The 13,060-nt window shown below is 40.6% G+C and overlaps 1 protein-coding gene across 1 annotated transcript; it reads right to left on the minus strand.

Annotated features, from left to right (window-relative positions):
• Positions 1 to 6,876: 6,876 nt before the first annotated feature.
• Positions 6,877 to 12,776, minus strand: LOC108264777 (cytochrome c oxidase subunit 5A, mitochondrial). The gene is made up of 5 exons (XM_017466631.3): positions 12,616 to 12,776; positions 10,982 to 11,098; positions 9,139 to 9,260; positions 8,485 to 8,602; positions 6,877 to 7,011 (listed from the first exon to the last, which is right to left on the minus strand). The coding sequence occupies exons 1-4, from the start codon at positions 12,686 to 12,688 to the stop codon at positions 8,489 to 8,491; spliced, it is 426 nt and encodes a 141-aa protein (XP_017322120.1). The 5' UTR covers positions 12,689 to 12,776; the 3' UTR covers positions 6,877 to 7,011; positions 8,485 to 8,488.
• Positions 12,777 to 13,060: the final 284 nt, after the last annotated feature.

The following is a 13,060-nucleotide window of genomic DNA, read 5'->3' on the forward strand; positions in this document are numbered from 1 at the left end:
GTATTTCCTTGCCACTGTTGCCTCTGCCTTGTTTAGAAGTGATATGAATCTATACAGTGGGGCTTGAAAGTTTGTGAACCCTTTAGAATTTTCTATATATAAGCATAAATATGACTTAAAACATCAAATTTTCACACAAGTCCTCAAAGTAGATAGAGAAAGCCCATTTAAACAAATGAGACAAAAATATTATACTTGCTCATTTATTTATTGAGGAAAAATGATCCAATACATATCTGTGAGTGAGAAAATACACTGGTGGAAATAAGTATTGAACACATCAGCATTTATTTCAGTAAATATATTTCCAATGAGGCCATTCACATGAAATTCTCACGAGACTTCGGTATTAACTCAAGAAATCCACACATATAAAGAAATCCAAACATTAAAGCCCATAAATGAAGTTGTGTGTACAAAGAGGAATGATACAGGACAAAAAGTATTGAACACACTAACTGAAATTTATTTTATACTTAGTGGCCTTTGTTTGTAATAACAGCTTCAAGATGCTTCCTCTATGAAGAAATTAATCGACCGCAGTATTCAGGTGTGATTTTTGCCCATTCTTCAAAACATATTGTCTTTAAATCTTGAAGATTCCGGAGGGCTCTCTTGTAAACCTTCCCCAAATGTTCAATTGGCTTGAAGTCAAGTGATTGACTGGGCCATTCTAACACCTTGATTTTTTTTTTATCTGAAATCAATTGAGAGTTTCCTTTGCTGTATGCTTTGGGTCAGTGTGCTACTGGAAGGTCCACCTACATCTCATCATCATCCTGGTGGATGGCAGCAGATTCTTCTCAAGTATCTCCTGGTAAAGGTCTCCATTCATCGTTTCTATGAAGTCTGCCAGTACCATGCAGTGAAAAACAGCCCCACACCATAGCGCTTCCACCTCCAAACTTCACTGTTGGTATAGTGTTTTTAGGGTGATGTGCAGTGCCATTTCTTCTCCAAACATGGTGTGTAGAATGACAGCCAAAACGTTCAATTTTGTTCTCGTCTGAACAAACTACACTCTCCCAGTATTTCATAGGCTTGTCTAAATGAGTTGTAGCAGCCTTTAAATATGCTTTGATAAGCCTTTTCTTTAGTAATGGAGTCTTGTGGGGTGAATGTGCATAGAGGCCATGGCAGTGGAGTGCATTGCCTATTGTTTTCTCTGTGACAATGGTATCTGCTGCCTCCAAGTGTTTCTGGAGCTCTTGCCGTGTGGTCCTTGTCTCCTGGGCTACTCTTCTGACTATTCTTCTGACTCCCTGGTCAGAAATCTTGCGAGGAGCTCCTGTGTGTGGCTGGTTGATGGAGTCATGTTGCTTCCACTTGCGGATAATGGCCCTAATACTGGAGGATTCAGAAGTTTTGAAATATGTCTGTATCTGATTCCATCAATGTTTCACAACAATAAGGTTGTGAAGGTCTTGGGAGAGCTCTTTGCTTTTACCCATCATGAGATGTTCCCTTTCAAAGGGAACTTCACGTTGTGTTAGCTGAACGCTGCGGGGAGCGCCCTCGCATGTGACCGGTATCTGAAGCTTGTGTAAAATCATGCCTATTTATATGTCTTTAATTTATTTATTAATTTTCATATGGTTCATTTACATGTGATTCATTTACATGTGATTGATTTCCGTATGATTCATTTACATGTGATTCATTTTCATGTGATTCATATTCATGAGATTCATATTCAAGTGATACATTTTCATGTGATTCATTTATGTATGATTCATTTACATGTGATTCATTTACTGATTTGCTTCTCTTTAAATCGAGTTTTAGACTGTGATATTACAAAGGTCCTTCCAGGTTATTACTTGCTACACAGTATGAGATAACCCCAGTAAAATTGCCTGAATTCTATAATATAATTTGTTCACCATGTTGGGTTTAAATCCTCTAAAAACAGATTCGCAATTAAATAACATTACATCCTTCAAAGCATTGGCATGTTCTGCTTACTCTCACAATCCTCCAAACTCCCACACCCAAAGTCTCCATAAACAAATGAGACAGCAGTGTATCCTACAGAAACCAAACATTGTGCACAATGTGAAAACAACTCGGAGAGTAAGCTGGACTAACCAACAAAATTACCAAGACTGATAAACAGTCTGCACACAATAATAAATATAATGTCCTTACTTTTTAAAGACTTGTAACAAATAATATAACAGTGTAGCACGTCAAGCCGAAGAGATAACACTAATAAAATTAAATAAACAGAAACTCTAACCCAGTCAGAGCATCAAAACAGAGAAACACATTAATACAGAAGTTAATTTAAGAGGAGTGAGTCCACAAAATCTAGGTGGAGTAATGCAACGACAATATCTTCAATAAGAATCCGAATTCTGTAGAGCTGGAAGGCCGAGTGCAAAAAATTAAAATAAAAGAAGAGTGAAAAAGACTCTGCTGTGTAGGTGACGCAGTTCAACCCGATATCAAGAGTTTAACATAGTCTCCTGCTTCCTCCGCTGAAATAAAGTCCTTCTGAACACCGTTATATGTAATGCGAAGCCGAGCTGGGTGAAGTATTCCATAGCGAGCGCCCTCAATACCACGTAGTTGACGCCGAACCTCATTAAATGCGGCCCGGGCGGTCTTGGCTGTGTAGTCAGGGAAAACAGAGATGGTCAAATCCGTCACTTTAATCCGCTGGATCTCTCTCGCACGGCGTAAAATGTCAACACAGTCACTGTGATAGTGGAATCTGCACACAATAGCTCGTGGTCGTTCACCAGGCTTGGGCTTGGGCTGAAGGGTCCAGTGGGGCCGGTCCAAAACCGGCTCCTTCTCTAGACCAAACGCCTCCTTTAACAAGGCCGCTACAGCAGCAGTTGAGCGTGAGAGCGTGTGCTCCATTTCCACAACAGTACCTTTCAGTGTTGATATGGTGGCCGCGGACCATGCCTATTTATAGGCTTGCCGTGATCAGGTGACGTGGCAATTAAGCGCATCGCGTGATATATAAACGACACCTGTGAACCGCGCCATCAGCCTTATTATCTTCCAGGAGACTGCATGTCGGTCGTTTGTGTAACGAAAAAAAAAAAAAATGAGCGAGTGAGAAAAGTATGAGTGAAAGAATTCAGGAAGTATGTTATGCCTTCTTCCCTTTTCATCATGGGGAGGACTGCACACTTTCTGTGTGAAGTGTTTAGGGGTGGAGCATGCCACAGCAGCCCTCAGGAGGTCTGACTGTGCGCATTGTGAATGCCTTACATTAGGCGGCTCCGCTCGCGACTCACTCTCTTCTCGGAAGCCGAAGCGAGTTGGGTTTCAGAGCCTCGCAGATCTGGGCGGCCGCTGCCGAGGCAGCTAGTCGTCTCAGGTCCGCAGGATCTTGTATGGATCTGGAAGAGGAGCCGGAGACGAGCACTGCTCTATCTCTTGCTCGGTCTTCTCTGTCTGGCTCTCCGCTGGATTTTGGAGCTTGCGTTGCGGCGACTCCTTGGAAGGCCAAAAAAGAAAAAACCTCACACAAAAATAAAAAAATAATAATTCCTCTCTGACTCCGAGGAGCCAGGAGGGTGTGCTAAAAACTGAGAGCAGCATATAAAGAGCTGCTTGAAGTGACTACTAAGGCTAAATGAGCTTTTTTCTCCCTAGTGAAAGTAAATCCCTCACACTGCAGAAAACTCCCCTTTTTCCCCCCAGAAGTGAATGACAAAATATCAGGCTTCTGGGGGAAAACCATGCATAAGCCATATTTATAACCCCGCGATGTCGAATTATTCGGCCATCGTGAGGAATGAACGGCATGGCTATTTAGCTATGCTGAAGGTGGAGGAGGCACTTGTGAGCTATCGGCTTTGCCATCCAAGCTGTGCAAGGCCACTGTGGCATTGGTGGGCAAGGCCTATGCAGTAGTGGGTCTTGCTTGTGGGTCACTGCAGGCAATGACAGTCTTGCAGGCCTACCAAGCAGACCTGCTGAGTGACCTCAACACTCCTCCCGTACCATTAGGGCTGGATGCCATGGTGCACATGTGGCCGAGGTCACATCTATATGCTTTTTCCCCGATCGCTCTGCTCCCACAAGTTCTAGCGAGAGTTCGCCAAGACAGTCTATGTCTGCTGCTAGTAGCACCTTATTGGCCAGCTCGAATATGGTTGTCAGAGATATCCCCGCTAGACGGCACTCCTTCGGAGATTCACATCAGCAGAAATCTACTGTCTCAAGCCGGAGGGCTGATTTATCACCCTTGGCCGGACTACGGAAACTGTGAGTCTGGCCCCTGAATGGCACCAGCTTATAGATACTGGTCTCACAACTGAGACTATAGAGACCATGTAGAATGCTAGAATGGCATCATCCACGACGAAATGTAGGTGCCCAAATGGCAACTTTTTTTCTCGTGGTGTGAGGAACGACACGTAGACCCAGTGAACTGCACATTAGCTACAGTCCAGGAGTTCTTACAAGGATGTTTCTCAGCTGGGTTGGCCCCTCCTACAATCAGGGTGTACCTGGCCACCATTTTGGCCAGTCACGCCCCTATTGATGGAGCCTCTGTGGGGCAACATCCTATAACTTCGAGGGATATGTGTGGTGTCAGGTGGCTGAGGCACATCTGCAGACCACGCATACCTTCTTGGGACCTTTCTGTGGTCCGAGAGGGTTTGTCAGGTGCCGCATTTGAGCCCTTAGTATCAGCCTCTGAGAAGCTTCTGACTCTAAAGGAAGATCTTCTGCTGGCCCTGACATCTCTCAAGTGAGTAGGAGATCTACAAGCTCTCTGTTGCCCCTTGCTGTCTTGACTTTACCCCTGGATTAGCCAAGGCCTCCCTGTATCCTAGGCCGGATTATATTCCTAAAGTGCCTACATCGGCTGCCCAGCCTGTGGGGTTGCAGGCTTTCTGCCCTCCTCTGTTGCTCATATCGGAACAAGAGAAATTGCACCGACTGTGTCCAGTAAGGGCTCTCTGTACTTACGTCCACCGCTCCGGCCAGTGGCGTAAGTCAGAGCACCTGCTGGTCGGCTTTGGTGGTGACAGCAGAGGCGATGCTGTGTTGAAACAGTGCATCTCTAATTGGATAGTGGAAGCTATCTCTGTCACTTATGAGGCACACGGTCTCGCTACGCTTCTGGACATAAGGGCTCATTCCACTAGGGGGGTCGCCTCCTCGAAGGCTTTGTCTAAAGGGGTATCCTAACAGGATGTGTGTGCTGTGGTGGGGTGGTCTACGCCACACACATTCATTCGATTTTACAGCCTGGATATACATTCCTGCCCAGGCTCGAGTGTCTTGGAGTGACCCTCGGGCTTGGGTCTATTTAAACAGGCCGTACCCTCAGTATGGCGGAGTGGGTATCCTTGTTGCTGTAGCATTCAGCTAACACAACATGAAGTTCCCGTTCATGTAACCCTGTTCCCTGGGAAGTAAACGAGACATTGCATAGCTTTGTCTTACTGGGGCATTCCTGTGAACTGCATCTTCGCTTCAAATTGTAGAGGCTGACAGCGTGGTTCACAGGTGTCGTTTATATATCACAGGATGCGCTTAATTGCCACATCACCTGATCACTGCAGACCTATAAATAGGCCTGATTTTACACAAGCTTCAGATAGGTGCAAGGGTGCTCCACACAGCGTTCAGCCAAAGCAATGTCTCGTTCCCTTCTCACTTAACAGGGTTACATGCATAACCCAGATGTTTCTTGTGTGACACCTTGGTAATGAACAGCCTTTTTGAAGACCATCAATTTACTAACCCAGCTGATATTTATTTGCACAGATTGGGGTTATAATTACTTAGGATTTCAGCTGGTTCCTTGCCTTGGAGAACTGCTTTTTCTTAGCATCTTCAATACTTTTTTGCGGTGTCATTCCACTTCCACACAATAACTTTATTTATGGAATTTAATATTGTGAATTCTTTATATTTGCAGAATTCTTGAGTTAATCCTGATGTCTAGTGAAAATTTCATGTGAAAAACCTATATATAAATATATTTACTGAAAGCAATGTTGACACATTCAATACTTATTTCTCGACTGTATGTGAAGCTTTGCGTTCAGTATCTGGTGTCACCCCCTTGTGCAGCAATAACTGCAACTAAATGTTTCCGATAACTGTTGATCAGTCCTGCACATCGGCTTGCAGGAATTTTAGCCCATTCCTCAGTACAGAACAGCTTCAACTCTGGGATGTTGATGGGTTTCTTCACATGAACTGCTTGCTTAAGGTCTTTCCCCAACATTTCTATTGAATTAAGGTCAGGACTTTGACTTGGCCATTCCAAAACATTAACTGCATTTGTTCTTTGATAGAACGACTTGTGTGCTTAGGGTTGTTGTCTTGCTGCGTGACACTGCACTGCACTGCACTGCACTGCACTGCACTGCACTTTCTCTTGAGATTCAGTTCACAGACAGATATCATGACATTTTCCTTTAGAATTTACTGGTATAATTCAGAATTGGCTGGTGTAATTCAGAATTCATTGTTCCATCAATGATGGCAAGTCATCCTGGACCAGATGCAGCAAAATAGGCCCAAACCATGATACTACCACCACCATATCTCACGGGGGATAAGGTTCTTATGAGGGAATGCATAATATAACTTCTTTATTATAACTCTGGTTTTCTACTAATCACTCTTTCAATTGAAGAAACAGCCTTTATTTGTTAAATATACATTACAGCACAGTTAGGAAGTTGGGCTCAGGCCAAAGGGTCAGGCGTGATATGACGCTCCTGAAGCAGAGAGGGTTAACGGCCTTGCTCAAGGGCCCAACAGTGGCAGCTTGGTGGTGCTGGGGCTTCAACAGGGGGTTTAGCACAGTATTAAATTTGCATGCACTTTTGGGCAAGTGTCAACAACAGAACTAAAAAAAATCCCTCCTTAAAAAGAACACACCAATTAAATATTGCTCTGTTTATTAGGTCAAAACTTTTAGACATGACAGGACAGAACAGAACTTTATGAACGCTGGATATTAAAAAACAAGGCAGCCTTGAAGTGCAGTGAACAACCTTGTCAGATGTGTCACAAGACCTAGAGGACAAAATTAAGATATTACCAACCATTTCAAAGAAGAACTTACTGTAAACAACTAAACAGTGCACCTTTTGATCATCCCCAGAGCAATACCGACATGGAGTTATCAGATTATTAGCTGCTTGTGCCTGGTGTGTGTAAACCTTGTAGCAAACCGTAAGTTATAAACACTACCATGGTAGTGTCATCTGCATAATATCTGCTTGGTTATCATTTATGGTAGTCATGACTTTCCATTAAATGGACAGGGCTAGAGTGGGGATTACATAGTATGCAGTTACACATCAGTCAGTAATTGGATACCTATACAGTGGTGGGTATACAATAATCTGGCAACTTAGTGTACATGTCTTAAATGCCATGGTTAAGATATTACAATTACTTTAACAAAACTTTAGTAGCAGACAGTAGCACACAACTTCCCATGCAATCGCTGCATTTTCACAGAAAGATAGTAGATTGTAGACAGTAAAGAACTTAAGAGGGAAAATATGAACAGTCCTCTGTGATAAACTTTGATATTTTTCTTACTATATAAACATCAGGCATTATGATGTTATGACGTTTTAGTAAGAAAAAAATGCACATACCGTTTAAACAAGTCTATTGTCAATATATTCCTCATCACAAATTTCTCAGAAACCATTAAATGGTTCCACATGTCTAACATTTTTCACTCATGAACTGCTGCTGCTCTTCCACTTTCAAACGTTTTAGATCAATTTAGGTTGAAATTTCTCAGTAGCATCCTTAATAAATGTAATTAACAGATGTTAACTATACGTGTCTAATGTCAGCTAAGTCAGACATACATGAATAGATATTTCATGTTAATGAACTCAGACATTTTCCATTTACCTTGACAAAAGTAATCAATGCATGTTTTCACTGGGAAAATCAGGTTGTGACAAGAGCACTGGTCAAAATATTACTAATCATAGATGGGAGGAAAGTAGGTGGGGCTTCCAGCGGCTGTTGGTTATGATCGGAGTTTAGAATATCTACTGTCAATCAATCCAGATTCATATGTCGACTGGCTCATCTGTTTTTATTGAGGAACCAAGAAGAAAACAAAGAAGATTGCTCTTTTACACATATTTCGAGTCATATCTTGTACCAGCGTACTCCGATGTTAAAATGCAGTGCTCCTTCACAAAATGTGCACAGGTTGGGAGATCTGAACTGAGTTTTCAGTAAACAATGCCGAGTTTTATGCTGCTCCAGAGAGCAAGTTAGCATGCTGTCAGTAAGGAAAGTCTGTGGAGGTTTTAAAGCAAAAGTGCTGAATTTGCAAAGTTATCGAACATTTTTTGCAGCCGTATTCCGAACATTGAGGAAAATTTCCTGTGAGTGACAAAATGTCAAATGCCAAATGTTTAAAACAAAATCATAGTTAAAGCAATTTCATTCAGGCAACCGTGTTCAAAAGACAAGAAAGGGCAACTCTCAAATGATACTCCATGAATGCACCTGCTTAGGCTTTATCGATGCCCAGTTCCTCTGGGGTTGAGATGCCCAGCTCCATAAGTGTGGGGCGAAGCTCTTGAATCACATATGGATAGATATCTTTATGTGGTCCAGACTTATCCTGAGAAGATGATTAATAAGACAAGTTGTCAGTGGGGGAGACGGAAAATATTTGCTTTGGAATTCAAAAGCTCGACCTGTATTATCATCCAATACATGTGAACACTATATTACTCGGATCATAATCACAATTTGCCATCAATGGTACTACACTGCCTGGAATAATGTAAAAACAAATACAGTGGAACACAGTAGAACTCATAGCTATGTTTAATACCGAAAGTAAATGCGATTCCACATGCATAATGCGATGAGAAATTACAGGATTAGGACAAACGGCTGTGTCTAAGAAAGCCAATTGTCAGTGAGGCTAATCAGAAAAGCCTTAAAGAGCACCTATTATGGTTTTCAAACATGTCTAATTTTGTATTAAAGGCCTCATACGATAGATTTACATGCATCCAAGATTAAAAAAAAAAAAAAAAAAAACAAACACTTTAATTGGCTCATAATTTGTTATATTGTCCACCTGCTGTAGTAATTTATGGCATGCGTCATGTCCATTGTATCGCAGCCATAAGAGGTGCACAAACCCACCTTTACTGCCTCTAAAATGCGGACTGCACTGGCCAAGTCATTCAGCTTTCTGCAGGCTCTCAGTGCAGAGTCGAGGATCTTAGGTTCAGGGACCAGGTCATAACCAATCAGAGTGTTCACACCTAAAGATGAATTGTTTTTAAGAGAGAAAAAAAGGCACAGAAGGCTTTAAAAGGCACCATTTTACTTAACACTTGAATGCATACAAAATGCGGGTACAAGTAAGGAATTGTGGATAATGGTGTCTAGAGAGATTGAACCAATTGATCGGTTTTGCCAATAACCAATTCCTGGAACTATCGTTTATCTGCAAAAATCCACACGGACAGTTTTTCCCAGTTGCGTCCATTGCAGGAATAGCTGAGAAGTGTCCGCTGTCATTATACAGTACGAGAGCAGCCTCTAGAGGTGAAATAAAAACTAACACTGACAAATTTTGTGGTGTTATTTGAAGTGTTTTTTTTTTATTATCATTGATTTTGGATGTCTCGATTTGTATTTGTTATTTGGATTGTTACTTTTTGGCTTGGATGGATATCTTTTATTTAAGTTAAAATGTATTAATCATTTATATATGAATATTTATATACTTATCTCATTTAAAAAAAAAAAAGTATAGTAGATGTTCATGGTACAGTCAATACTGTATATTTTTGCAATAAAGTTCAGCAATAAACACTCAAATGAATTTTAGTGTTTATGTTTTCATTCAGTATCAATTTTAAAAACATTGGTCATTTGGTTAACCGGCAGGTACTAGCTAACTTAGTTATCGCTCGACCTCTAATGGTGTCATGGATTGAATTGTTGATAGGCTAATTTTTTTTTTTTTTTTTGAATAGCTAGAAAATGTATGCTTTTACGAACTGACTGAGCATCTTAACCAAACTTTGCATCTGACCATATTACACCACACCATTGTGAGGATTTCCCTCTAACAGGAAATATCTATCATGGGCAGAGACCTACTGAAACTGGACAGTTGGAAGATTTTTTTTTATTATTAATATTTATTTTTTTTACCTGGTCTTTTTTCAGTCTTCAACTGTCCAGTTTGGGTAATACTGTGCCCATGATAGTCTCGGATTCCTGTACTTTGTTGACAGGCTTGGAACCTGATGTGGTCTTCTGCTGTTCTAGCTCATACACCTCAAGGTTTGATGTGTTATGCTTTCTGGGATGCTTTTCTGCTCACCCCAGTTGTAAACAATCCTTATTTGAGTTACTAGAGATGTCCTGTCAGCTCAGACCAGCCTAGCCATTCTCCTATTATCTCTCCCATCAACAAGGTGCATCAGCACAGACCATCTACACACCTTGTTTTTCGCACCATTCTCTGAAAATTCTAGAGACCGTTGTGTGTGAAAATCCCAGGAGATCAGCAGTTTCTCAAACCAGCCCATCTAGTACCAACAACCATGCCACAGTTAAAGTCACAGATTACATTTTTCCCCCATTCTGATGTGCGATGTGAATATTAACTGACGCTCTTGACCTGTATCTGCATGATTTTATGCATTTGTACTGCTGCCACATGATTAGCTGATTGGATAACTGTAATAAGCAGTGCTGCAAAAGCACTACATAAATAAAATATAATAAAAATAAATAAGTAAATAACTTCCCAATAGTCCCAATTCTGAATGGTCTCTCATTGTCACCGATCATCCAGTTTTTGCTTTATAACCAGTACAAAATGAGATGAGAAAAAAACATAGTGGTGTACCTGACATGATGCTGGTTCTACAGGACTGATGGAAATAGACTGGCTTTATTTAATTCATTTAACCCATCAACGTTGATTTATGCCAGTGAACAAACTAGCAGACACCTTACATTTTACCTTTTCTAAGTTCCCAGTCATCAAGGTCGGGCTTTCTAAAGTAAGTGACCCAGCGAGCATCAAACTCCTCATCTGTCTCTGCTTTGGCATGAGAGTAGCACCGGGAGGCCAAGGGGACTGGGGGGAAAAAAAAATCATCATCATCATCATCACAGCATTTACCTCTTAGGATGAATTTTAGAATTAATATGAAGGAGAACCTGCTATAGGACTATCACATTATCTTTAACTGGATTAACTGGATTCTAAAGTAGCATTGTTCAGGGTTTCACCATGGTGAATGATCAAAAGGTTACCTCACTGTCGACTTTTTTTTTTTTTTCAAAATAATGACTAATATGCTTTTTTTCCCCGTCTCAACCAGTCTCTCTTTCACCTTATAATGACAACAACATGATCAATACTGACAATCAGCCTCATTTACAATAACTACGTTTACAAGGACAGCAGTAATCAAATTATTGATTTTATTCTGAATAAGACAATATTCTGATTATGGTGTTTACATGAGTAACTTTTTGAATATTCCTTTAATTTACATGTTATAGAACATAGATTGATTAACATCACACGTCGTTACGTCCCCACGTCACGCCATCCGACGTTCCCTCCAGAATTTCACGTATCAGCATACAGTTCTTCTTCGTTATGGTACCGTATACAGTTTTGGGTGTTTCATTTGTAATTTTACAGAAGCTTCAAGTGCAGTTAATTATTTATCATGCAAATAGACGACTGCTTGAAGCCGTGGGCTGTGTCCCAAACCGCATATTTACCGAAATGCATATATATCTTCTACTATATAGCGGGTAAGTATGCGGTTTCGGACACAGCCATGCTCTCTTGTTTGCCGTAAAACGTTTGAGCACTGCCGGGTGTGTATGTGTTCTGTCGCACAATGCGGTGAAAACTCCCACACGACGTTAATAGTGTGATTAAGGTGTGTACATATCTGTAATGCACGTCGATAATGCGACTAAAACAGGAATACTCCATAGGTCTTCATTCGATTTGCGTTTACTCTGAGTATGACTTTAATCGGATTAAGGTAATAAAAAATTGCTGTTTACATGACAGTTTCTTAATCAGAGTATCGTCCTAATCGGGTTAATATCGAATTATTGTTGTCCATGTAAATGTACTGCTGATATTAAATGGATGACTTCACAAATGAGGAAGTGGACATCACAAGCCATAAAATGCATAAATTAATATTAATATTAGGTGTATAAAGCGCTTTCATCCCTATATAAATGAAGACGTAATATTAGATTATATATGCTGTACATTATTATACGCAAACAATAAGTAGCAGGAATTGAGTCAGTGTATTTGCTGTGTTTAATGACTTCCCGGTCATCACAAGGGCATGTACTCTATTAGCTAACATGCTAACTAGTGAAAGTTAAGTGACAAAGACATTATTATTATCAACATACCTTGTTACTATGTTTATTTTATACCAAACTGGATATATGGACTATAGAGAGAGTTTTCAAAACTTTGCCTGAACCATTTAAAGTCCATATAAAGTCCAAAGCTTCTAAGGAACCTAAACAACACTAAAGAGTAGATAAGGACGACTCGTGTAAATATACATTTAAAACATTTAAAAATATATATCAGACACTTACCTGTGCACTGAGGACCTTTTCGTGCTAAACTCCTGATGCCGGCTGCAGAAACACGAACAGCAGCAGAAAACATGATGATGTTCGCCTGGGGAAGGTTGATCACTGACTAGGGGGTACAGGATACGAGAAAGGGAGATAGTGTGATGTGCGCATGCGTGTTAAAAATGTGGCGCGTGCGTAACGGAGGCTGAGGAATGGCAGGCGACCGGAAGTAAGCTGTTACTCCGCCGTAGCAATATCACTAAGCAACCGTAAACAAGACGGCGCAACGCAGCATTCAGTCATTTATTGAAATATATTAATAACAACAACAACAACAACAACAACAATAATAATAATAATAATAATAATAATAATAATGTATTTTTATTATTATTATTATTATTATTATTATTATTATTATTATTATTATTATTATTATTATGCCAAAGACATGCATGGTAGG

This window comes from Ictalurus punctatus, chromosome 4, assembly GCF_001660625.3.
Source record: "Ictalurus punctatus breed USDA103 chromosome 4, Coco_2.0, whole genome shotgun sequence".
NCBI classification, from domain to species: domain Eukaryota; kingdom Metazoa; phylum Chordata; class Actinopteri; order Siluriformes; family Ictaluridae; genus Ictalurus; species Ictalurus punctatus.

Coding starts and splice junctions, on each gene's coding strand:
- LOC108264777 (XM_017466631.3), bottom strand. CDS start 12,688: ATGTTTTCTGCTGCTGTTCGTGTTTCTGCAGCCGGCATCAGGAGTTTA. Junction 11,099..12,615: donor AAAAGGTCCTCAGTGCACAG/GTAAGTGTCTGA, acceptor TTTTCCCCCCAG/TCCCCTTGGCCTCCCGGTGC. Junction 8,603..9,138: donor GCATTTTAGAGGCAGTAAAG/GTGGGTTTGTGC, acceptor TCATCTTCTCAG/GATAAGTCTGGACCACATAA.